The following is a 24970-nucleotide window of genomic DNA, read 5'->3' on the forward strand; positions in this document are numbered from 1 at the left end:
AAATAGTAGTTGAATGTTCTTTGAAAATAATTGCTAAAGAACTATTAAAGAGTTTTTAAGGCTACATCTATGATGATTGATACTTTTTTAAGTAAGTTTGTTTTTCTGTAAATTCAGTCCCTAAGGAAGTGCAGTAGGGAATGAAAATTTTTAAGAAAATATTTAGTTATATAAAAATATTTTGAAGCTAAATTTTTGAAAATTCATCTCAGGTAGGTATAAAGAAATATTTGTTCGGGGATGAAACTTGCTCTGAAAACATCTCCACAAGAATACAAAAGGCATGATAAACAAATTTTGAACTCCAGCTGCTAGAATCGCTTTTTGGTCGGAAGTACATTAGGTAAAGACCATGCTTGTAGGTCCTTAATTGCTGTAAAAATCTTAGAAGGTGCAGCAGTTTGTGAACAACATAAAATTTTGATTGAGTAAAAACAGAGGAAAAAATCTCTGCAAGCCATATCATTTATGTGAGCAGAGCAGCAGACACTAAGGTAGTTGCTGCTGTAAAAGAATCTATTTGAAGATGTTCAGTTTTGGAAAAAATGCTAGTTTTTATATAATTTTATTTGCAGCTGAATGCTCATAGAATTGTTTTTCCATGATTGTAGAGTGTATCTCGAGTTTTTCAAATACAATTTTGTAAGAAATCAGAAATGTGCTGTAAATTATACAAACAATTCAACAGAATATTTCTCAAAAACTTTGTTTCTTGAAGATATTGACTTTTGTAAAAACAGTTCTCTATTACTAAAATGGCAGAGAGAAAATTTCAGGACTGGCCAAGAATAAAAGGAAGACACAGCGGGATGGGGAGTGTGAAGAAGCACTAGAACAAAGAGCTCAAAAACCAAGGAAATGTAGATCTTAAGAGAGTTCAGAAAATTAAGAAAAGAAATATAAAAAATTACCTGATAGGTCAAAATTCGAGAATTTCAGCTTATGGAAATCCAAAATTTCTTCAAATATAATACTAGAAATTCTTATCAAACTTTTAAGCATTTTCTTAAAGGGTACCAAGCACAAAATATTTGTTTCAAAGGTAAAAATGGCAAGAAAGGATAAAATAGCAGAGAGAATACTGAAATATTTTGCAAAATATTTTGACAGGTGCTTAAACTGTCCAATTCAAACAGCTAAATTGGAATTTCTAGTAACATGGCAAAATCCAGGAGAAGATTTCCTTATAACAGAGCTAGAAATTCATGGAGCCATCAAAGTACTCAAACAACAAAGCAAGTGGTGAAAGCTCAGTTTCAGCAGAATTGTTGAAATGGTCAGAATCAAAGATAAGTGGTTAATAATTGCTTTTGGAGAACATTGAGAAAAACTGAGGAGACTCCATAAGAGTGGAAAATAGCATTAATCCTTGTCCTACATAAAAAGGGGACCAACAAAATCTCAGCAATCACAGAGTGGTGTCACTTCTGGCAGTGGCAGACAAAATATCATCAAAAATTCATCTAGACAAAGTTGTAGAAACTTTAGACAAACAATTGGGAAATATCAGGTTGGTTTTTTTTAAAAGGGAAGATCGTGCACATAACTGATTTTTAACTTAAAATCAGTAATTTGTCACAGTGTTTACCAGCAAACCTATAATTGTATCAGCTATTGATTTTATAAAAGCACTGCCTTAGTAGACAGAAAAACAATAGATAAAATCACTAGAGAATTTAGTGTTAAAGCAAAATTAGCTAACATAATTCTTGAAACTCACAAAAAATGATACCTAAAGTTAAATTTATGCCACTTGAAATAAAAACTGGCATTAGACATGGGTATGGTTTATTGCCTTTACTGTTAGATTGCATTTCAGAAAAAAACTAAAAGCATTTGGAATTTGGAGCTAAACACTTCTAAAAGTGAATGAATAATTCTGGGAAGGAAATCAAATGAAATTAAGGTAAACTGCATGGGTTTTGCAGATTGAAACAATAAGGAAAGGACTACAAAGAAACAACATTAAAGAATCAGAAATATACCTTTTTAATAATAAAATAAGTTTAGAAAGCTTTCAACAACAAGAACAAAAAAGGAAGATGTAGTAGTAGTAGTAGTAGTACCTTGAAAGTACCCACATATACAGTCACATTATTTTTGCACAGGTTGGTGTAATATTCTGAGGAAAAGCAGCTGTAATCATTGCGTGGAACTGGTAACAGAAGAGCCTAAATAAGAATCTTCAGGGACCGAATGATTGTTGCACTACTGTGGCAATAGTTTTCTTCATAATGACTTTTGTGTGTAATACCTAGGGTGAATTTAGGATTAATTGCTCAATTCATAACCACAATCTAGGATTAAAAATCATTTTCATACAGAATAGTCATCCCCATCTTGGGTTCAGAACAGACTTCTGGTGCATAAGTCTGTAACAGACTGCCAGTAGACATCAGTCAAGAAATTGAAAATTCCAGATATTCTAAGTTGAAGTGAGAGATAATCATATTAGCTACTCCTGACACTTGATTACAATATTAGGACTAAGATGTGCGAATTCTGCGAAACTCTAACACTTGTACTAAACAGGTTTTGACACTGGTAGTGTATAGATGGCTCATAATGTTCCATGTAGTTACATAAATGCTTCATTTGAAGTACTGGATAAAAACCAGCTTTGTAGTGTAAGAGGAGCTGCAGTGGTTTATTTTCAAAGTAGTTGATTTTTCGTGCACAGTGTGTGAAGTAGTCTAAAAGTAATTCCTAGAATATCAGTGTTAGTGGCTATAAAACTAGTCATTACTTGTTGTTTCCTTCTTGATCGGATTTATGGAGCATACTGTGGTAACAAGTGAATAAATAAAAATGAATGTAACATGCTGTCATGTGATTGAATGTCTTCAGCCATCCCTGGTCTTCCATGATACTGTAGCTAAGATGTGCCACATGTTACTCAGTGTTGCATTGGGATACGGGTTTCTTAATGCCTACTGACCATGACCTGCTGCAATTAGTATTTGACTCTTGTTTTAAACTTGAGGTTAACTTCACATAGTGCCAAAATAACATGCTAAATTAATGTAAGTTTGTCATAATCTGAAGCTCACTCTGCAAATTATCCATTTATAATTTAGATTCAATGACTGAAGGTTTGTGTCAGCTGCATGAAAAATACTATACACTGTTATATTTCCCTATGACAAATTTGTGTGATTGTGTAGGTATTAGGCTAACAGTAAGAGCTTTCCTGCTAGTTTGCCATGTGAAATATATATTGATGATGCTTATCACAGTCAGTTTATAGCAGTTTAATAATAATAATTCACAAAATTTATGACCATTGTTCCTATTTGTTAATGTGTACTGTCAGTTCAGGTTCTCTGAAGGTTCTCCACAAATAAAAGGAATGGAATTAAATAAAAAAGTGATCATGTTTGACTGGATGTTCAGCAAATAAATTCACCCCACACATTGTTACAACTAAGTAGTTCAGCCTTCGATCAAATATTAAATTCAAAGATCTAGCAAATTCTTGTGTAAATTAAGTCAACTTTCAACTATGAAGGTATCTTGCTCAGCAAATCCACATTACAATAAAGTTGTAGAACAGATAGTGAGACAATGAATAAGCTGTAATTTTGTCTAATTTCAGTGACTTTGATACACTGTGTTGAGTGATGGTGAGGTAATAATCGTATTTATTTTGATCTGCGTTTCCAGGTCTTCGTGAGACTTCTGCCAAGCAGTCAGTACAACATGCCATTAGCCCTGCTGTGAGAGCAGTGGCGAGGAGTGAAAATGAGAATAGACCATTCCATTCTGTTCTCAACATTCCAACATGGGTTCATGCAGGTGATCAACACCTGCCACCTGATGTGGCAGCTAGGGCCAAGCAAAGGGAACCACTTTCCCCACCTCCACCACGGGCTATAGATCGCCATCGGTGAGCTCAATATAAATATATGAATTCAATAATCTATTCTCTAATGCAATGTTAAATGTCATCACAGGATGTGGAGATTTGAGGCTTGCCCATTCTCTAAAGTGGGGTAGAGTGCAATCTGTTGCAGGTGTAATAACAGTTCAGTACTGATGCAGGCACCCATGTTTTGGAGCACACTGTACAGTGTACATTGTGGAATATGAGGCTCTGTAGCAGACAGCCACTATGTGTTCTCTTGTTTACCCAATCATCATAAATTGCAATTGCAGTGGACATGGGATCATCGAGACTGGATACTATCATCCAGGGAAATGGTTGCTCAAAATACACACTACGCCACAGCCACAGGCTGGTGGCAGCAGCAATTTTTTGCTGTGGGACTCATTGATAATCAAGGATGTGATGAGATTACAGACTAAATGAACATCATTAATGTCCACCAGCATCCCTTCATTTTTCTTGCCTTCCCCGACAGTGTTGGCAGGTTCCAGCAGCAAAACAGTTGTCACAGTTCGAGAATTGTGTTATATTGGTTTGAAGAGCATGGCAATGAAATTGTGTTGATGTCTTAACCACCAAATTTATCTGATCTGATTCAAACTGAATGCACCTACAACTACATTAGGCACCAACTCCTCACCCATAAACCACTAGTCTGAAATTTATGGGAATTGCATGATCTATGCACAAACAAACATCTGATGCCACATACTTTCAGAAACCTACCAAGGGCTTATTGAATACAGGCATACAGAATTGTTACTGGATTCCATTTCATAGGTGGGCCAACATTCTAGTAAACAAACAGTTTGTTCCAGTTCATTGATTTTTGTTTGTACAAGAATTTAATTGCCAGTTCTTCTTTACACTTAGTTTGATGAGACAAGAGTGTGTTGGTAATTCCTTTTCTTTTTTCTGTAACTTTGTCTCAGACATCTGGTGACATAAACTTTTTGATGTGAACAGTTCTTTCATTATTGTAATTGTGGCCATAACAATGCTGTGAACAGTGTTCTGTTTCCAGACATAAAACTTTGTTTTGCACCTCTGGTTTTAAACTTAGTAATCACCCCTCTTCTAGTATCTAGTACTACAAGGTATCAGATAGATTATATAATTGTAAGACAGATATTTAGGAACCAGGTTTTAAATTGTAGGACATTTCCAGGGGCAGATGTGGACTCTGACCACAATCTATTGGTTATGAACTGTAGATTAAAACTGAAGAAACTGAAGAAACTGCAAAAAGGTGGGAATTTGAGATGGGACCTGGATAAACTGAAAGAACCAGAGCTTGTACAGTGTTTCAGGGAAAGCATAAGGGAACAATTGACAGGAATGGGGGAAAGAAACACAGTAGAAGAAGAATGGGTAGCTCTGAGGGATGAAGTAGTGAAGGCAGCAGAGGATCAAGTAGGTAAAAAGACGAGGGCCAGTAGAAATCCTTGGGTAACAAAAGAAATATTGAATTTAATTGATGAAAGGAGAAAATATAAAAATGCAGTAAATGAAGCAGGCAAAAAGGAATACAAAGGTCTCAAAAATGAGATAGACAGGAAACGGAAAATGGCTAAGCAGGGATGGCTAGAGGACAAATGTAAGGATATAGAGGCTTATCTCACTAGGGTTAAAATAGATACTGCCTACAAGAAAATTAGAGAGACCTTTGGAGATAAGAGAACCACTTGTATGAACATAACGAGCTCAGATGGAAACCCAGTTCTAAGCAAAGAAGGGAAAGCAGAAAGGTGGAAGGAGTATATATAGGGTCTATACAAGGGTGATGTGCTTCAGGATAATATTATGGAAAGGGAAGAGAATATAGATGAAGATGAAATGGAAGATATGATACTGCGTGAAGAGTTCGACAGAGCACTGAAGGTCTAATTCGAAACAAGGCCCCGGGAGTAGACAACATTCCATTAGAACTACTGACAGCCTTGGGAGAGCCAGTCCTGGCAAAACTCTACCATCTGGTGAGCAAGCTGTATGAGACCGGCGAAATACCCTCAGACTTCAAGAGGAATATAATAATTCCAATCCCAAAGAAAGCAGGTGTTGACAGGTTACCGAACTATCAGTTTAATAAGTAACAGCTGCAAAATACTAACACGAATTCTTTACAGGCAAATGGAAAAACTGGTAGAAGCCGACCTCGGGGAAGATCAGTTTGGATTCTGTAGAAATATTGGAACACGTGAGGCAATACTGACCTTTCGACTTATCTTAGAAGCAAGATTAAGGAAAGGGAAACATTTATGTCTAGCATTTGTAGACTTACAGAAATCTCTTGACAATGTTGACTGGAATATTCTTTCAAATTCTAAAGGTGGCAAGGGTAAAATACAGGGAGCGAAAGGCTATTTACTAGTTCTATAGAAACCAGATGGCAGTTATGAGTCGAAGGGCATGAAAGGGAAGCAGTGGTTGGGGAGGGAGTGAGACAGGGTTGTAACATACCCCCAATGTTATTCACTCTGTGTATTGAGCAAGCAGTAAAGGAAACAAAAGAAAAGTTTGGATAGGTATTAAAATCCATGGAGAAGAAATAAAAACTTTGAGGTTCGCCGATGACATTGTAATTCTGTCAGAGACAGCAAAGGACTTGGAAGAGCAGTTGAACGGAATGGACAGTGTCTTGAAAGGAGCATATAAGATGAACATCAACAAAAGCAAAACAACGATAATGGAATGTAGTCGAATTAAGTCGGGTGGTGCTGAGGGAATTAGATTAGGAAATGAGACACTTAAAGTAGTAAAGGAGTTTAGCTATTTGGGGAGCAAAATAACTGATGGTCAAAGTAGAGAGGATATAAAATGTAGACTGGCAATGGCAAGGAAAGCGTTTCTGAAGAAGAGGAATTTGTTAATATCGAGTATAGATTTAAGTGTCAGGAAGTCATTTCCGAAAGTATTTGTATGGAGTGTAGACATGTATTGAAGCGAAACATGGACGATAAATAGTCTGGACAAGAAGAGAATAGAAGCTTTCGAAATGTGGTGCTACAGAAGAATGCTGAAGATTAGATGGGTAGATCACAGAACTAATGAGGAGGTATTGAATAGAATTGGGGGGAGAGGAATTTGTGGCACAACTTGACAAGAAGGAGGGACCGGTTGGTAGGACATGTTCTGAGGCATCAAGGGATCACAAATTTAGCATTGGAGGGCAGTGTGGAGGGTAAAAATTGTAGAGGGAGACCAAGAGGTGAATACACTAAGCAGATTCAGAAGGATGTAGGTTGCAGTAACTACTGGGAGATGAAGCAGGTTGCACAGGATAGGGAAGCATGGAGAGCCGCATCAAACCAGTCTCAGGACTGAAGACCACAACAACAACAACAACAACAACAACAACAACAACAATCACCCCTGTTCTGCTGTTATTAGATTATTTCCTATAATTAATGGATTTCTTCTAATTGTTGAAAACTTGAGGAGGTAACTTCTTGAGGATTCATCTAGCCTTTGCACATCTACTTCTACTTAAAGATATATATTAGTATAGTGTAACTTCACACTCTAAGAACTTGTACACATTCTCCTCCTTTGTTTGATGTACAAAGCCAATGTCTTCTTCAATAATACCATCTGAAAAGAAAGGGGGAGAAAAAAGAAAAAAAAAAAAAACTAAGGAGTTCATAGCACTGAATCTTTCATTCCTCTTTAACTGACGCTGCCCTGAAGAACTGTGCACCATATTGCATTGGTGTAGATGCAGATAGTCTTGATTCGAAAGCTGTATGTTTTTTTCATGTTTTCATTACTTAGTCGAATGGTGACAAAATTTTCCTGGTTACTAGGTACAGTACAGGTTGAGAATGAATTTAATTATTGATAAAGCAAACTACCCTAGCTAAGCAAACTGTCATAGTTGTTGCTTGGTAGTGTTCACTGTTGCTAAAAAGAAGTGCTTTGTCTTTGCAGTTCATGTTTGAAATTTAGTTTACAATTTGTGCATTTTTGCGTTTGTTGTTTGCAGAAATTTCACAGTTCATGAATAGAATTCACTCTCAAAGCATCTTCAGTTTTGTTCCTCTCAGTCAGTATTTACTTCCCCATAAATTAAACCAACACCATCTTCTATCATGTGAAGTCACATATTTTTGCATCTGTTAAATGGATGTGGACTAATGTAATCTTTTCAAGGAATTACAAATTCTTGTAGGATCTGAGAGTGTAATTGAAATAGTATAATTGGGTAAAGGCTAACATGTATGGGAATCACATTTCTCTCCTTACCTAATGTGATCATGCTTTTTGCAGATTGTTGCAGGTGTTCCAGCCCAAGATGCTACCAAATTTTTTTCTGAATAATGTTGTGGTAGTTCAGGAAGCTGTTCATACAACTGCACAGAGAACTAACTTAAAATGCATGTGCTATTTCATTCATGATGTATAAAATATTCTACCAATAATAAACAGAGCACTTAATGCAAATGTAACAATATAAAAAAGGGAAAAATATCATCTAAATTGCCAGATATCTTTCCTGTGACTGCAGTTTTCTTCCTAACAGTAAAGTAATGGTGAAAAAGAAATTGCCAAAGTAAATATTTCTCATGGATCTTATGGATAAAGTATCAAATTAATGACAGTTTTTGTATGTTGTTCTGCATTCTGTTCTACCCAGATTCATAAAAAAAATTTCTGATCATTAAATATTTTAAAAATTATTCTTATAGAAAACTGCAATTATCATTGGTTGTGTCTGTTGTCATGAAGAATTTCTTTGGCAGGCATTCGCTGACATTTCGGGGTGCTCTTCTCCCTACACAAACTCAAAGGACGCTGTCATGCCCTAACCTGTGGTCAGAGCCAATTTTTTTGGAGTATAAGGAGGTAAATAACAATAATTATTATGAGTAACTTTTTATGAAGAGTGAATGAACATTATTTATTAACATTTATGTTTATTATTGTACATTTGTTTTTCCCAATTGAAGAGCTTGATCGTTCTTGGGTGGAAATACTTTTATTTTCTCCCCAAGATATGTTCACATGTTCACTCGTTTCTTTCATTTTTCCATCCATCACATTTTTTGTGCCCCACCTTGTACCTTTCAAACTTCTCAGTAAATGTGTGTTCCGAATTTAGTTCTAATCACTTTATTGAACAATTTAAAGAAAGTTGATGAAACTAAATTCCCTTTCACCCTATTTACTTAGAAACTCCTCTAAAATTTCTTAAAAGTTAATGCTTATAAGAATTACTGAACACCTCATGAAGATTGTAGGTCTCAACGAAAGCCAGTTTGGCTGTAAAGGGCTGTTCAACAGAAAATGCACTTGCAAATGAAGTCCTTGCATCTCTCTTGCACAAAGCAAAATTAGTTGGAATAAATGGTGTTGCAGGTAATTAGCTACAATCATATATCCCAGGCAGAATACAAAAACTGATTTTGAACAGCTGTGGTGGGATATGTGATAACTCTGCTCAAGCTGAATGGAGTTTCATCAGTTGTTGAGTGCATTGGGACTAAGTTCTGTGGCCATTGTTTCTTTTTATCTTCATGGATAATCTACCGTCAATACAAGCCTTTCCTGTAATTTTTCTTTATTTTCTAATAGCACCAAAATTCACATGAGTGGTAGATATGACAATGGACTGAAGAGTCCATTAACCACATACTCTGATGCTGTTAATTGGTTCACTATTCACTAATACAAGTGATCTCACTAAATTCTAATAAGGTAAATTTTATTTGGGTTTATGCAAAAATGGAAAAAGGGAAAAATGTGATGTGGACATTAGACAATAGAAACAATTAAAAGTGATCAAATTTCTCAGAGTGCAAATGCATAAGAAAATAATCTGTCCTTGTCACATTTTAGGTCTCTGTAAGAGACTGAGTCCTGCTGCTTTTTCCTTGCATGTTTCTCTGTTCACAGAGAACCCAGTTTTGTAAAAGTGGCATATTGTGGCTAGTTTCATTCACAGTAACTAGCCATTAATGAGGTAAATGTTTATTGCATACAAGCAAGCTATAAGAACTATTTATGTATTCAAAATCTCCAAACACACACAAATTTTCAGCAATTATATATTTTCGGATTTTAAAGTTTTAAAAGTACATACAAACATTTTGTCCTCATGTGTTTTGTCCCTAAAAATGTAAAGATATTTCAAATGAACAGTGGATTTCTTTAGTGTAATACAAAGAGAAATAAATTTGGGTGCAAAAAGGTGTCAACTTGACAGAATAAAGGTTTTCAATGCTCTTTTTCTATATATAAAGACAGATTAGAAAAAATGAAGTTTAAAAACGTACTGAAAATATTCATACCAAACTGAAAAGAATGTTTTCTGCAGTTTATATTAATTCTTAAGTAAGTAAATTACACTACATGAGTTTAATATTATTTAATACTATATGACTATAATATTACTTAATAATGAGATTTGAAAACTGTTCATATTAGCATGGTCACAAAAAATGTTGTTTACTTTGCACTCTGCATCTGATTCTGTGTGTAGTTTTTAAGTATTCATGAAAATACAAGTTTAATATAATTAAGGATTAAAATGTACTGTAAATGTTAAGATTGCGAAATAAATAGTGCTGTAAATATAAAGACTAACTTCTCCAATGTACTTGTAAGCCCAATACAGTAGGACCTGTGGAAACTTTTACAAAATTAATTCATCCGTAAGGTTAAGTCTTTTGTTTGTGGTCATTCTGTGTAAGTAACCATCAGATAACTAAATTTTTCTGATAGCATTTGTGATGTCTTTCTCTTTCTAAACCAGCTTCTTTTTATTTCTTCTTTATCTAAATCCAAATTTTTCAAAATTCTTTCTCGTTTCTGATGGTACAAATTTCATATTTCCCCATTTTGCTTCAAAAACTGTGTTACAATGTCTTAACACTGTAGATACGATAAAAATGTTTTGAAGAAAGGAATCTGTATGCTTTTTGTAGTTTTTAAATTCTTTTGTTGTTAGCCTCCTCCTCTGGCTCAGGTCACCTAAATTTTAGGATTTTGAACACCTTGGAGGTTTTTCCCAGTTGGGGATTTTTGTTTTGAAGCTGTTTTTGCCTATAGTTAAAGATTTTTGTTTTGGAGCTGTTTTTGCCTATAGTTAAATCTTTAGATTAATTTTGTAGTTTTCTTATCACTTTCACCAGAACCAAACTGAACAGTAGTTGTGATGGCCATACCCATGTCTTGCTCTCCAATGACAGAGGAAGTCACACCAAAAATTTAACTGTCAGTGGGATTGTATGTTTTTCTGAAGTTAACAAATATGATTGTTTTTGGGTTTTGTGAGTCTACAGAATGATTTTAATGTTTATGCTTTCTCTGCATACAGCTTGCATTTTGAAATCTCACTTAGTATTCTCAATTAAAGTGGACTATGTTTTTTCTAATGGATTTGGGAGGAATTTAGAGGTTTTGTAGCTGACTGTGAGTAAGGAGGCTTCTCTATAATGGTTTACTTTGGATTCTTGTTAAGTTGGTGAAGTTAATTGTTTAGGATCTCCTCAGATCATTTGAAGTCATGTTACAACATTTCCTAAGAGATTTGGCCCAGTTAATCACCATCTATTTCCAGTTTTTTCCATAATTATTCTCTCTTGTCATGATTCTATATTGTTTGTCAAATATCGTGCTACAATTTTTTTCTGTGTATATTATGGTGACCCCAGATTTGGCATAGATTTCTCAAAAATGAGTTCATTACTTAGACTTCTATAGTTCACTAAGTCTTGAAACTAGACCATAAGGAGTGTGCTTCCTTTTCTTAAAGTTATTATTTAAATTGCTTGCCAAAATTTCATGCCTTACTTCTTGTGAAGTCTGCTTTATTTCCAGCTTTTTTAAAATATGGTTATTTCTAGTTGCTGCCTTCTTTTCACCCCTAGGATATATGAAAATGTTTTGTTAAACTATTGTTGACCATTCTGCACACCTAGACATCTATTTTATCAATTTTATGTTTCAAAATTAAAAAGATATGTAATGTAACAGACTGCTGCTGTTACAACCTACATATTTTAAATTCAGACACAATCAGTCACACCAAAACTTTCTATTTTCACTATTTAAGTCTTTTTCAAATTTAAAGTCTTTGACATAAGGGGTGCACCAAAGTTGATGCACTTGAATGCCACAGCATCACTCCCTACATACTAAAAGCACAAAAATGTGTTAAAAGATTTTGTCCCTTACATGTTTTCAGTAGAAAGTGGACATCAAAGAAAGGCTGTTTGGTAACACTACTGTGTCATGGTATCTGGCTTCTTAACTATTATGCAACTACTGTGGCAGGTATTACATAAACAAGCAATTATTTGGTGTCAAGTGGTTGCAATTAAAGTGCAGTTACTGAGAGAAGTCCAATGTGGGCTGTGATTATCACATGGCAGCAAAACGTGGTAATAAACTAATGTGTTAATCTAGGATCTGTTTATACTGAAGAAGAATCTGTTCCAATTTTGGCCACCAGATTCTAATCTGGCACTGTGAATGCAAGAAAGTCAAATAGAAATGTTTCCATATGTAATGGATATAGAATGGGACATGAGCAGAAAAGGTCAAATAAGTGAGAAATGCATAATGTTGACCTCATTATTGACCATCATGTACATAATTTGTTCAGTATGAGCACTGAAAACATGTCAGTGAAATGCTACACTGTAAAACAATGTGCTCAACAACAAATGAGAGCATAATCATTCTTAATATTCCACTTTCAAGTCTTTATGTTGCCTTTAATCATTTACTGTTCTCTTCCATACATTCCACCCCTTCATACTTTCCACTCATTTGACAGCATTGCTGCTCTCCCTTCAGTCTTCAGTTGATCCTTTCGTATACCTCTCCCCCTCCACCCCTCAAAACCAAAAACCTGGCCATTCATAGTGAATATACAGTGTGTGTTAAACAGCCCACATTACATGTTGGTAAGGTTTGTAATTATTTCCACCCAAAAACAGCTAACTGTTATGTTCAACATAAAAAACTACTGTAATCAAGAACTATGTACTATTTAAAAAACAGTTTACTGCAGCATAATTTGCCAGATCAGTTATAAAAAAAAAGTTACTTACAAGGAACCCTTGAGTGTACAGATGAGAATTCAATCTTTAGTAAGGCTCATTTGAAAGTGTTATGTTAGTTGCTAATGACTGACCCTGTGCATCAAGAGAATGACAGAAAATGAATGTCTGAGAGGTGCAGAGATCAACCTTATATGGGATGTCTATACTGCACTTCCCAAAATGGATGTCATAAACACTCAAGAAATGTTCAAAACAAATCATGAACTTCCACCATGAACACTGAATGAAAAATGCCACACCACAGGGACCACAAAGATTCATACCATCTAGATCGAAGGTGAACTCCTTGAGAGTTCCAAACTGTGCCGGACAGTCAGTCATGCATCCACTCATAAAGAATGCATATGAAACCATATTGGTGTAACAGGATGATAACTGACTGAACGTGATGGCATGCAACCAAATCCAAAACATTTTGTTGTGGAGTCTATATGAAACGGGCTATCCTTTAAAGTGTAGGTGCAGATAGCACAATAATGTTTTATAGACATGGAAAAAAAAAACATCCATAGGCTGAATTTTTCCAGTGGTTCCAGGTGGCATGAATTGGAATGTCACAAACGTCTCAGGAGAAATAATTTGCTCTGAACGAGTATGATTTTTATATGCAGATCAGGAGACCTAGGAAAAAAACTGGTTATTTTGACCAGCTATTGGCCATAAGCAGTGCTTATACCATAGTTGTAGTTCTCCTGTGCCCATTTTTCCACTCTTGCTTGTGTGATGAAATTCTCTTCCTGAACTACAAAGCTTTAAAAAGTCTGTGACAGCCAACATTCTGAAAAACTGCTACTATTCAGTCTCACAGTATCTTATGCCAGAAAAAAATGTAATGTGTATCTTAAATTGTAGAAATAAGTTTTAAATATACAGCATTTAAAAAAAATGTAATTATTAACTGTATAGATCCAATTTGTTATAAAAATTTAAATAATGTACGTTTGACGTTTGAAAAACAAATCGCTATAAACATATTCTGTCCAATATTCTGTGTACGATATATGTTCTGAAAAGAGATTTATATGGATAAATACATACATAAATACATACATACATACATACAACCCTCTTCGTACCTCTAAATATCAAGGATCCTTTTATATACATTCCCTCTTCAAAACTTCGGTGGTAAAAGTTGAACACACATTACTTACTGGATGGTGGAATAAATTGATCTCATCTACAAATAATCATGCAGATTCTGCAGTTTTCTGTGCACTGTCGAGTTCACATTTGGTTTGAATTTTTTTTTACCTTATGTCTTCCAATTCTGTAGCTCTGTTTTAAGTGATGCAATCATCCAGTGCTTCTCTTGGAATCTCTGTAATCTGTTGTGTGCCATATGATGTGCGTAATGTAGTAGGTTAATGTCATGTGTATCCTGTAAATTGTATTGAGAATCCTCAAAATGTGCAAACACTAGTTTTTGTACCAAGTGCATCTTGTGCTCCCTTTAATATTGATAGTTTTTCTTATACAATGTTTGGTTATATTGCTGTGAACTTATTCAAATCTGTTCATAATTGTTTTTTACTATGATGCAGATTATCTTCCATGTACATAATTTGTTTAGTACCTGCTCCTTGGACAAGGATTGTTCTTTAGTGTGTGTCACTGGAGATGGGATCTGCGGCTCCCTCTCCAACAAGGAGAGTGAACTACATGCCTCGATACCTGCTTCAGTTTCACTTCAACTTGTTAAGAACGTGTCGTTCTTATTGTCCTCCCCATGTGCATTGTCCACACAGTTGAGCGTATGTGACACCACAAAATCCACTGATGCATCTTGCAGAATTGCAAATATTTCGTCTGCCACTTCTTCCTCTCTCTGCAAAATTCATTGGGTTCTTTCCTGATGAGATGTGAACCTTGGTGATTGTTGTTGTAGATATGATGTTTACTTTATTGTTGCCATTGTTCCGCTTTGTATCAACACTACTAGTGCTGTAGCACTGTTGAGTTACTTGTTAAGTAAGCATTTCAGCTATGCTTTGTAGCCTCATGTTGTGCTCACCATTGACTACCTCCAGTCCTGTCCCCTGTTGCCATTAACAGCCAATAGTGCGGTTGCACGGAAGACAATATGTGGGTCTTTGAATGCTATAAACATCATTGGCCTTTCGTGACCTTGCACTCAAGTGGTTCCTTCCTAGACCAGGAACCGAACTTTTGGACTTGAGTATTGTTAGTACAGTTTTTAGAGTTCTGCAGTAACTGGGCAACACAGTTACACAGTATTGACTGAAGATACTTTTCTTGCATCTGATTACAATGTTGCCAGATTGTCTTTCTTTGATGTTCATTCTGCATGGGACACAATTTACACAGATTTTATACTATTGGTGTGCAAGGTATTGCGTTGTGGTGTCAGAATGCATAAATTTTGATTCACCATGTTTCTTGTTAGAGGAAGCTCTCGTTATTTTTTATTCTCTTTCAATTTTTATATCATTTTCATCATGGCAGATTTTTTGTTATTAAAAAGGTCAGAGAAGACATGAAGAGTAAAACCTTCCACTTTATTCAACAGTTCATTTGGCAATAGAATGGGAAACAGAGGAAACACAGAATATTTAAAATGTGCTAATACTTTCTGCTTGCTGTATTTGTGACACTGATATCAGCATTCATTTTGTACATCAAGCACTCAGTCAAGTAAATTGCTTGCAGATGCTACCTATCAGTGCTGAGCTTCCAGCAAGAAAGTGAATATGTCCATATCTAAAAGTGAGTGCTAATGAGGCACTGGATATTTGACTGAGTGCTTAGTGCTGGCCAACAGTGTTCTATAAGATTACCATTGTTAGCAGTAAATGTACAAATAAGTTCATTACCTTGAAAAATGTTTTTGTTCTCCATTTTTCAGCAAGAACAACCGTGCTTGAGTGAAATGGTTGGGATCCTTGCAGGCATGGTGGATGTTTCCCACTTTGCAGATGCACGTTTCTCATTGTTTGCAGCATCTAACTTCTTGCTGTATACTTGGTATGAAGTTCCATACGTCTTCCTCACAGACCGTGCAGTGGAAATGGGTATCAGTGAAAATGATGCATCACTGCTTATCAGTGCACTGGGACTGCTGAATATGGTTGGAATGGTAAGGCAGGAATCGGGTCATAGAAAAAACAATATATATGTGAACCACAAACTCTGGTAAAGCAATAAACTGTCATCAAGCACTATAGTATTTTTTTGATAGAAGCAGTTGTATGATAATAGCAGACATTTGTATATTATGGATACTGTGCACTTGAGACAAAACTAATTATGATACAAAGGAGGTGTTGAGTCATACAGGCACAGTGAAAAGCCTGCTAAACATTGAATGTGTCAGACAAAAGAATCCTCCACCACAAATAGAAAACAGGCACACACCTTCACACTAGGACAATCTGAACACATGTGGCCCCTGTTGTTTCATTGTACCTGTCTGTGATTCAGTGCCTCTTCTACATGGTGACAATCTACGCTTTCTGTAATATTGTTGTTGTACCATCCTGTGTTATCAGTCCCAAAATGTTATGGAGCAGTGCTAATAATTGAAATAATTTATGAAACATTTTCTAAGAATGCTTGTCTCTTCTCATGAATAGTGATTTTCTACAATTTTTCACTCCTTGAGACAAAGTGATGGCAGTGATTTAGCTGAATTGTTATAAAATAAAAATTTTAAACTCGGTGAGCTGCCACATTGGATAAGGCACTTAAACTTGTATGGTGTGAAATTTAAATCCATGACGTATGACTTCAGTAAAATCCTTAGTTGTTTCCTTTGTAAGACCAAAGCCAATTTACTCTGTTTTGCCCATTCAGAGTTCATATCCCATTACTAATGACCTTGTCATCTCGTAAGACATTAAACAGTAATATTATTTCATTTAATATCTTCTAAATGTTACATCTGAAAACAGTTAAAAACTGGGAGGGGGAATAAAGAAGTTGTAAGCACAGTTTTTTCATTTGATATGTTATAATCACTACATAATCAAACAATATAATTTTTCTTAAATTTTAATTATGTAACATACTGTGTACTAGCAGCGTGTATGCTACATAAAGTTCAGATGGGGAGGGGGCAATAATAAATTATATTTCATTTTCGTATTGTATTCACCTGGCAAGGAGCTTCCCATGTTCCACTAGAACCTTTCTGGATAGTTTTCTCTTCAGTAAAAAAAACTAGTGCTTTTGTTTCAGTAATCCAAAATTATATGTTAACTGCTATAAAATGATATAAAGGGTGTGATTGGTTCTCATATAAAGGAAATATTCTGTCTGTTTTCTGAAACATTAAGAAAGTGAAATTCACATGTCTGAAATATAACACCTGAAATTTTTTGTCTATATAATAGTGCTTCACTAGGCTTAATTATAGGTTTAAGGATGACAGAAATACACAAGGTATGCTGTTAGATTAAGTGCTTGAAATTGGCAGACAGTACTGGCCATTTTTGGAATGCTGTACAAATATTAGAATTGCATTTCATAAGGAAAAATACATGTTTTATTCATTAAAAAGGACAAATAAATTACTTTTTGGACATAAAATTGTTATATGTTTAAGAGCAAAAATATTACAGTATGAAGTTACAGTGACACTTCTTCCACATTTCTAGGTGATACTTGGGTGGATGGGTGACAGACCTAAAGTGAATGCTGTTGCTGTCTATGCAGTATGCATGACTGTATGTGGTTTGTGCACTGCTGTTGTACCACTAGTGCATACATACATAGGTTTGATGATCATTGCATGCATATTTGGTCTCTCGATCTCTGCAAATTACACGCTTGCATCAATCATTTTGGTGGAAATGGTATCACTAGAAAGATTCACAAATGGCTATGGCCTTCTATTGCTTGTACAAGGTCTTGGAAATATAATTGGGCCACCTCTAGCAGGTAAGAATGTGATATTTTTGTTCAAGCAAAAGCCATATTGTCTTGTAATTGAATATTCTTTAGTCAGAAGCTCATGTAACATTACTATTTATTAGTTGAAGCAATATTCATAACTGAAAGCTTTTAAATAATTGTTGTACTATCTGGTAATGAAATACCTTTGTTCTGTTGTTTTTTTGGTATGAATTTCCACAAAGAACAAATTTTGGAACATTAATCACACCAGCTAACATGCTGTAGTTAGACTCCTCCCTCCCTTCCCCCTTCTGACAAGCATTTGAATGATTTGTGGAGTTTGTAGTTTATTTAATATTCAAACTGACAATAAAAATCTGTGGTAATGGCGTTTTGATAAGTTTATTCAAAGTTTCTTAGTGCCTAACATTTTGATTTATTAGTTCTGAAAACGTGTAAGCTGTAATTGTACTTGCTCTCAACTTCAGAAAGCAGGTATGGGTCAGTTGCGACAATCTCTTCACACTCTATGAAATGATGCACACATTAAAGGTTATGGACTGTTCATTATTTATTGGTATCTCAATATTTTGCCCTGAAAAGAAATTCCCCAAAGTAAACAAGCAGCTTTCAGGTTACTAGAAGCAATATACAGCCTTTGACAAATATAGTGAATGTATTGACTGGGTGCAGTGTAGTTGGTACTACTTGCCTAAGCTTGGTCAGTCACCATTCATCATCTGTAGACACACCCAGTTTTCACTGTGTGTTTTGGAAATGGTGTCGCACAGCAGTACTGTTATGCATAATGCAGCAATGTACAGATGTTAAAATCTGGTTCAGACTCGGGTAAATGACAAAGCAATGTGACTAATGTTGTGCTGGGTGTGTGGTGATGATACTTCATTGAAAAGTGGGTGTAAGGTGGTTACAAGCATTTACTTGCATGAGTGCTTATGCAAATGTAATTGAAACCTTGAGAAAATTTAAACTGTGTTAAGTTTGTATCTCAAGACCTGGATCCTGATCAGACACTTTTTTTGACTGGACAGTCCTTATTTGCCAGATCTTGCCTCCTGCCAATCATCTGCATTTTGCTTCTGAAGAAGAAACCTTTAAAAAACGGGGGCAATAGTTTTCATTTTTGACATACTGTGGAATGTGAGTGCTGAATATAATATTTAGCACCTATCCAATGTGGCTACACAGTACAATAAAACTTTTTGCTTATGAAAATTATATAATAATGTTTGAAACTTAAAAGAAATATAGACAGTTGTTGCCACTTAAGAGTAATCTGATTAACAACACACATCCATTATTTGTAGCACTGAAATTGAGCAAGCATCTGATTTATCAGTGCAGGATTACTACTGTCAAATAGTATTCATTCAATTGAATGAATCTTCTGGGTGGTGATACTACAATGGATCAGAATACAGGCTTAATTTAGGTACTTCATTAAGAGACAGGAAAGTGGTGCCATTGGAGATGAAATGAACAGCTTATCAAAGATGAATAACTCCGTATATAACTTCTTTTACAGGTGTGAGGAAAAACTAGAGAGATCTGTATGGTATAGAACACCGAATATTTTTCAGGTGATTCTAAAGATTCTTTTAAAAAATCAGTTAATTTTTTGATATGGAGTGAGTAATAAAGCTGAAATTTGTAAGTTCAGTTGTCCAGTTATGTTGCACATCTGAGTGTTTGTCAGCTCAAAACTGTAGGTAGATAATTGACACATCTATGCAATTTCAAAATCATTGTGCTTCCCATTGCATTAAGAAAATTAGTTTTCATAGCATTTTTGTTATAATGAAACTGAATTGGTATTAATAAACAGCCTGTAGGGATATCAAACTCAATGAGAGACTCACTTCTCTGGCCAGCGTGCTGTGGATGATTTTTGGACAGAGTGGGAGGAAAAGACCGTGTGTAGTATACTATGATTAACGCAGATGTGCAATTGCTCTTCAGAATAAAGTTTACGTTGTGCTAAAGTGTCATGTACAGTATGATTAGAAGTAGTTCCTAAGACATTGTGGCAGACTCTTCCTATAAGCCTAGAGTAGAAAACTGTATATACAAAAAACACATTGAGATATTACATTAGTAATCTTATTTCAGTATGTAAATTTCACTAAAACAACATATAAGTTTGCAAAAATCAGTATTCTTGTGATGCTGATGAGCAACTTAATACTGTCAGTTACAATTTCTCCTGATCAGAACATGCAAATGTTCATTCACAAATTTCGCTGTGGACATCACTTTAAAACTTCAGTCTGAAATTGTGCTGAATTATTCTCAGATGTATTTTTGTACCACTGCAACATTTGAGTGTCCTTTTCCATAGTGCCTGGTCAACAGTTTTTTGACATTGTTTACTTTCTGAGGGTTGATTTTGTAGCCAGTTGGAATCAGTGTGAGGCTTAACATACAAAAATGATATAGAATTCACAGTTATATTTATTACTTATTTATTTCATGTTCTGTAGATGCTGCAAGCGAGTGAATGGCAAGGATATGGAATGTGTCAAATTGTACATAGTTCAAGCGTAACTTGTATAAGTACATACAATAAAGACACAATGTAAATAAAATCAATATACAACAGCACAATCAATAAACAGAAAATTGTTTTTCACATATTAAGCATAAGTAATATTTATATTATATGGCATGTGTCTGATTGTGCACACCTGAAATATATATTACATGAATGCAACATAAGATACAATGTAAATAAGATACCAACTAAACAACAGCACATTTAACTAACAAAGTTTTTGTTTCACATGTTAAGGATGAGTAATACATACAGGAATCAAGATAAGTTCACTATTCCAAGGGAAATACAGAAATACCAATAAATAATTTTCATATGCCTATTCAAAACAAAATTAATTACACTATTTATACAACACTTGCAAGTTTAGTGATTGTATACATTTTCTTTCATATAATCATCAACTGTATAAAAAGATTTCTCTATCAGGTACTTCTGCAGAGTTTGTTTGAATTTTGGCAATCTATTGTTAAGGCATTTGGTGTGTGGTGCAAGAGTAGTAAGTTCCTTTTTGAACCATAGTTAAACTTTTCAATTCAATGTGCAGACTGTTTTTGGTCCTTGTGTTATAGTCATGAAATTGGCTGTTATCTGATAGAAGGGTTATTACAGACAAAGGTCAATAAAGAAAAGATGTACAGTGAAGCGGTGGTAAGGACCCCATCTTTCGAAACGAGCATCTACAAGTGTGTCTGTGATGGACACCACTCATTATTCTGATGGCTTTTTTTGTGCAGTGAAAATTTTCTTTACGAGAGGTTGGTTCCCCTGGAATATTATAGCATATGACATTAATGAATGAAAATAGCCAAGGTAAGAAGCCTTAATGGTCTATGTCAGCCACTGAAGCAATAACCTGTAGTGCAAATATTGCTGAGCTAAATGTTTTGTAAAGATGAAGAAAGTGTGTTGACCAATTAAATTTGCTGTCAATATAAGCACCCAGGAATTTTGTAACCAACTTTTTGTATTGCTTGATCTGTACATGTTAATTTCTCCAGATTTCTTTGCAGAGTGTGGAATCTCATATAAAGGGTTTTATATGTATTGAGTGAGAGACCATTTGAAGAAAACCAATTTACTATATCATTGAAAACTTCATTTGTAGTTTGTTCAATTAGAATTATAGTGTCATCTGCAAAAAGACTAAATTTACTCTCTGTATCAGAACAAAGAGGGAGAAAAAGAAGTTCCTACAGTGATGATGTAATCCAATTCTCATTTGACGTGATAGTTTCTCCTACTTTTTAATTATGTTCGGATCAGTATTCTTTAGTGTGGCAGTTGAAAATGCTAGTTTTGCATTGATTTTATTATTGCTTCTGCTTCCTGTCTCCAGTTACATACAATCAAGTTTTTTTCCAATAACTTCAGTGTTTCATGTTTGGTAAATATTTTGTTGTTATCTTCAGTTTTAATGATGATATTTTTTGTTCTGAGATCTTTATCCAATACACCAGATACTCATTCTGAGGGAAGGAAGGGATGACAAGTAAAGGGAAAAATAGATAACTGACATTCCTTGGAGCATATTTTTTAAACCAGAAACAGCACATGGTCAAAACAGACATTTTTGTTTTGTCATGCACAGGCATCTGCAACAAGACAAATGGCAACAATGAAGTCCAACTCACCATTTGGAGTTTTCAGAAAGATTACCAAATTCCGCAGAACCTATTTGATCAGAAGATTTCTGCATTTTATTTTCAAACCATAAATATAGGGATACCCTTTTGTTAATCAAGGGTCATCAGTCATGACTGTCAATTTATAACACTAAAGTTGACAGCTGAAATAAGTGTTTTGATCTGACACTTTGGGTAGAGGCAAATTTTTCTGCATTTTTTGCAATGCATCTGCACAAATGTAGAAGTGACCCACAAAAATAATTAATGCTTGAATGTCTTTGTGGAAATGCCTTGATGATATTCATTTTTAATAATTGCACTCACTGCCACAAATTCCATACCAGCTATTGAACAGCTGAATTCAGCAACTTATTTTCCTTGTTTCAGGCGACATTATTAAGCTCCTTTTAAAAAAGTGTTGTAGATGGCTCCTGTTACGAGCCTGGAATTGCTTTCACACATTTGTAAATACAGACCCAACAGAACAGCACAAGTTATATTACACAATGTATTGGCTACTACTCTCCTGTACAGAGTATTTTTTTGTTAGATTTGTAATACTGGCTGGAGTCTGACCTAAAATACAGATAAGAATTTCTGAGTTTTGATATAAAATAGCATCTTACAAGTACTATCATCATGATTCAATTAATACATTCATCTAAGTCATTTTAAATGTGTTACTCTATCTCTGAACAAGGGAGAGGAAAACTTGTGTGTACTGATAATCAATATAAATGTCCCTTAACTATGCAAGTGTCATAAAATTCTGTGAAAAGCGATTCACTGGGAAGAGTTTGACATTTTGGAATGTCCTTATCATTGTTGCTTCTTTTTAGTCTTTCCAGATTTTTTTATGAGTTAGACCATTCTATTCTCTGAATGTCACTCTAAAAACACAAAATTTGTGGGTCCCATAAATATTACATTTAATGTTTTCTTACTTCTCCAGTTCAACCTAAGATTTTTTGACAATGTAAATAAAGGAGACATGATTGCATAGTACCATGAAAGGGGCTTTTATTTATAAAGCCTAGGAATGTCTCTTGGGTTACTGAGTTAATTTAGTAAGAAATAGTTACAAAATGGTGGCGTTACAAAATAAATCCTCAAGATAAAACTTCATTGCAGATTAAAACACTGTTCTAGACTAGGAGTTTACTCTAGAATCTTGCTTCTCATGGAAGAATGCTAGTGAGAAATGTATGCATGAGAACTTCTGTGAAGTTTGGAGAGTATGAAAGGGATACCGACAAATATGAAATGGAGATTTAGTAGTAAACACACAAATGTAAGCTGCAGTTTAGTTCGAAGCCACTGTGAATTGCATTGAGGATGGTTACTCGGATTTGAAACTGGAAAGAACAGTTACAGTAGTAATCAAAGAAGGGGAACAAAAACTGAAGATAACTGAAACAGAGCTAAGGCAGTGTGTTAGCATTCAGTTCTATTACTACTACTACTACTACTACTACTACTACTACTACTACTACTATTATTACTGAGGCCCACAGGAACAAGAGTGGCAAATCAGTCTGTAGGTTTCAGGAATGCCACTTCTTTGGAAGGAGAAGAGAATGGACGACATTTCCCATTTCATCAACTACTCATTAAGCATGTTCCTCCCATGATGCACAGTAATAAAAAGTATTAGAACATAAATATTTGTTCACTATTGATGTAATGTAATTTAAATCCTTCTGAGCTATAGAATTAAGGGAACTATAGTATAGAATATTCCACTTCAAACAAAAGATATATATCAATGTCAAAATAACTTGCACACCGTCAGGTGTCATACTGATGCATAATTTGTGTTCTGTAACATTTTGTTCCACTAACATATTATTTCATTTTGCAGGTTGGCTTTATGATATTTCTGGAAGTTACGATCTGTCATTTTATTTAGCGGGATTATTTATAATTTTATCTGGTCTCCTACTTTTTGTGCTGCCTGTGTGTAGATGGTGCAAAAAATTGAAGAGTTTGAAGAATGTCAGTGGAAATGAAACAATAACCTAAGCAGTGTGATGTTAGTGCTTAGTTCTTTGCTAGTCACCAGCTTTTGAAAATACCAAGGACAATTGACATTGCTGAAACTAGTTTTAGAGTGCCTTGTATAATGTTTAATATTATACAAAAATTAATAACTTATGGAGTCATATTAGTTGCTACTTGTTATTGTAAGTCATGATTTTACTCTGTAAAATTGAGATTTAAATAATTGTTAAATATATGCTCATATTTACTGAACTTTGTTAACTGAAGATAGGACTGCCTACATTGATCAGACTATGAAACTAGTAAATAGTGTTCACTAAATTCTCATTGGCTGACATTTTCATCCATTCACTATTGATTGAGTGCTTGTCAGTGATAGATTTGTAAAACCTACTTTACTTCCTTTAGACTAGATATTTTGTATCACTATGCTTTATATTTTCCTCCTTTTAGCAGTTCTGCTAAAATTGCACTCTCTCCAGGGGCTTGCAATACTAGGTACCTCAATTTCAAACTGGGTTACTGTAAAACAGTTTATTGTATGGTTCTGTATTTGAACATATTACCAATTGTAAATTCTGGTGAAATTTATTTTACTTTAATTTTTATTAATAAGGAAATAATTTCTTGTGCAGAAAATGGTATAATAGCTGTTACTCAGAAACGAACACAATTACTAAGGTGTGCCAGAGGCAAACACTTCAATGAGGTTACAAAATAATAATCTTCGACAGACAGTCGCAGATGTTAAAGCAGTTAGAAATTTCTACTTGTGAGACCATTGCTGTCGTGAGGTGCAAATATAAGTTTGTGTGGCAAATATGGGGTCTCTAAAATTACCTTTACAACATTACTAGGTTATGGTTTGCAACATGTGAAAAATAGCTGTTTTGTTTCCACAATCAGACATATCAATGTGTGCATCCTTAGTGTGGACAAAAGTCAATCAGTATTAAATTTG

At 34.8% G+C, this 24970-nt stretch overlaps 1 protein-coding gene across 3 annotated transcripts in view; it reads left to right on the top strand.

The window, feature by feature from the left end:
- The window catches only part of LOC126337026 (monocarboxylate transporter 13-like), a 213576-nt gene extending 189230 nt beyond the window's left edge, over window positions 1–24346 (top strand). For all 3 annotated transcript variants that reach the window (XM_050001304.1, XM_050001306.1, XM_050001305.1), the window contains exons 5-9: window positions 3664–3886; window positions 8626–8728; window positions 15821–16051; window positions 17571–17853; window positions 23870–24346. In XM_050001304.1, coding sequence (XP_049857261.1) covers window positions 3664–3886; window positions 8626–8728; window positions 15821–16051; window positions 17571–17853; window positions 23870–24030 — 1001 coding nt within the window. In that variant the 3' untranslated portion in view covers window positions 24031–24346. The remainder of the gene's footprint in view (window positions 1–3663; window positions 3887–8625; window positions 8729–15820; window positions 16052–17570; window positions 17854–23869) is intronic.
- Window positions 24347–24970: the final 624 nt, after the last annotated feature.

Source organism: Schistocerca gregaria, chromosome 2, assembly GCF_023897955.1.
Source record: "Schistocerca gregaria isolate iqSchGreg1 chromosome 2, iqSchGreg1.2, whole genome shotgun sequence".
Classification (NCBI taxonomy): domain Eukaryota; kingdom Metazoa; phylum Arthropoda; class Insecta; order Orthoptera; family Acrididae; genus Schistocerca; species Schistocerca gregaria.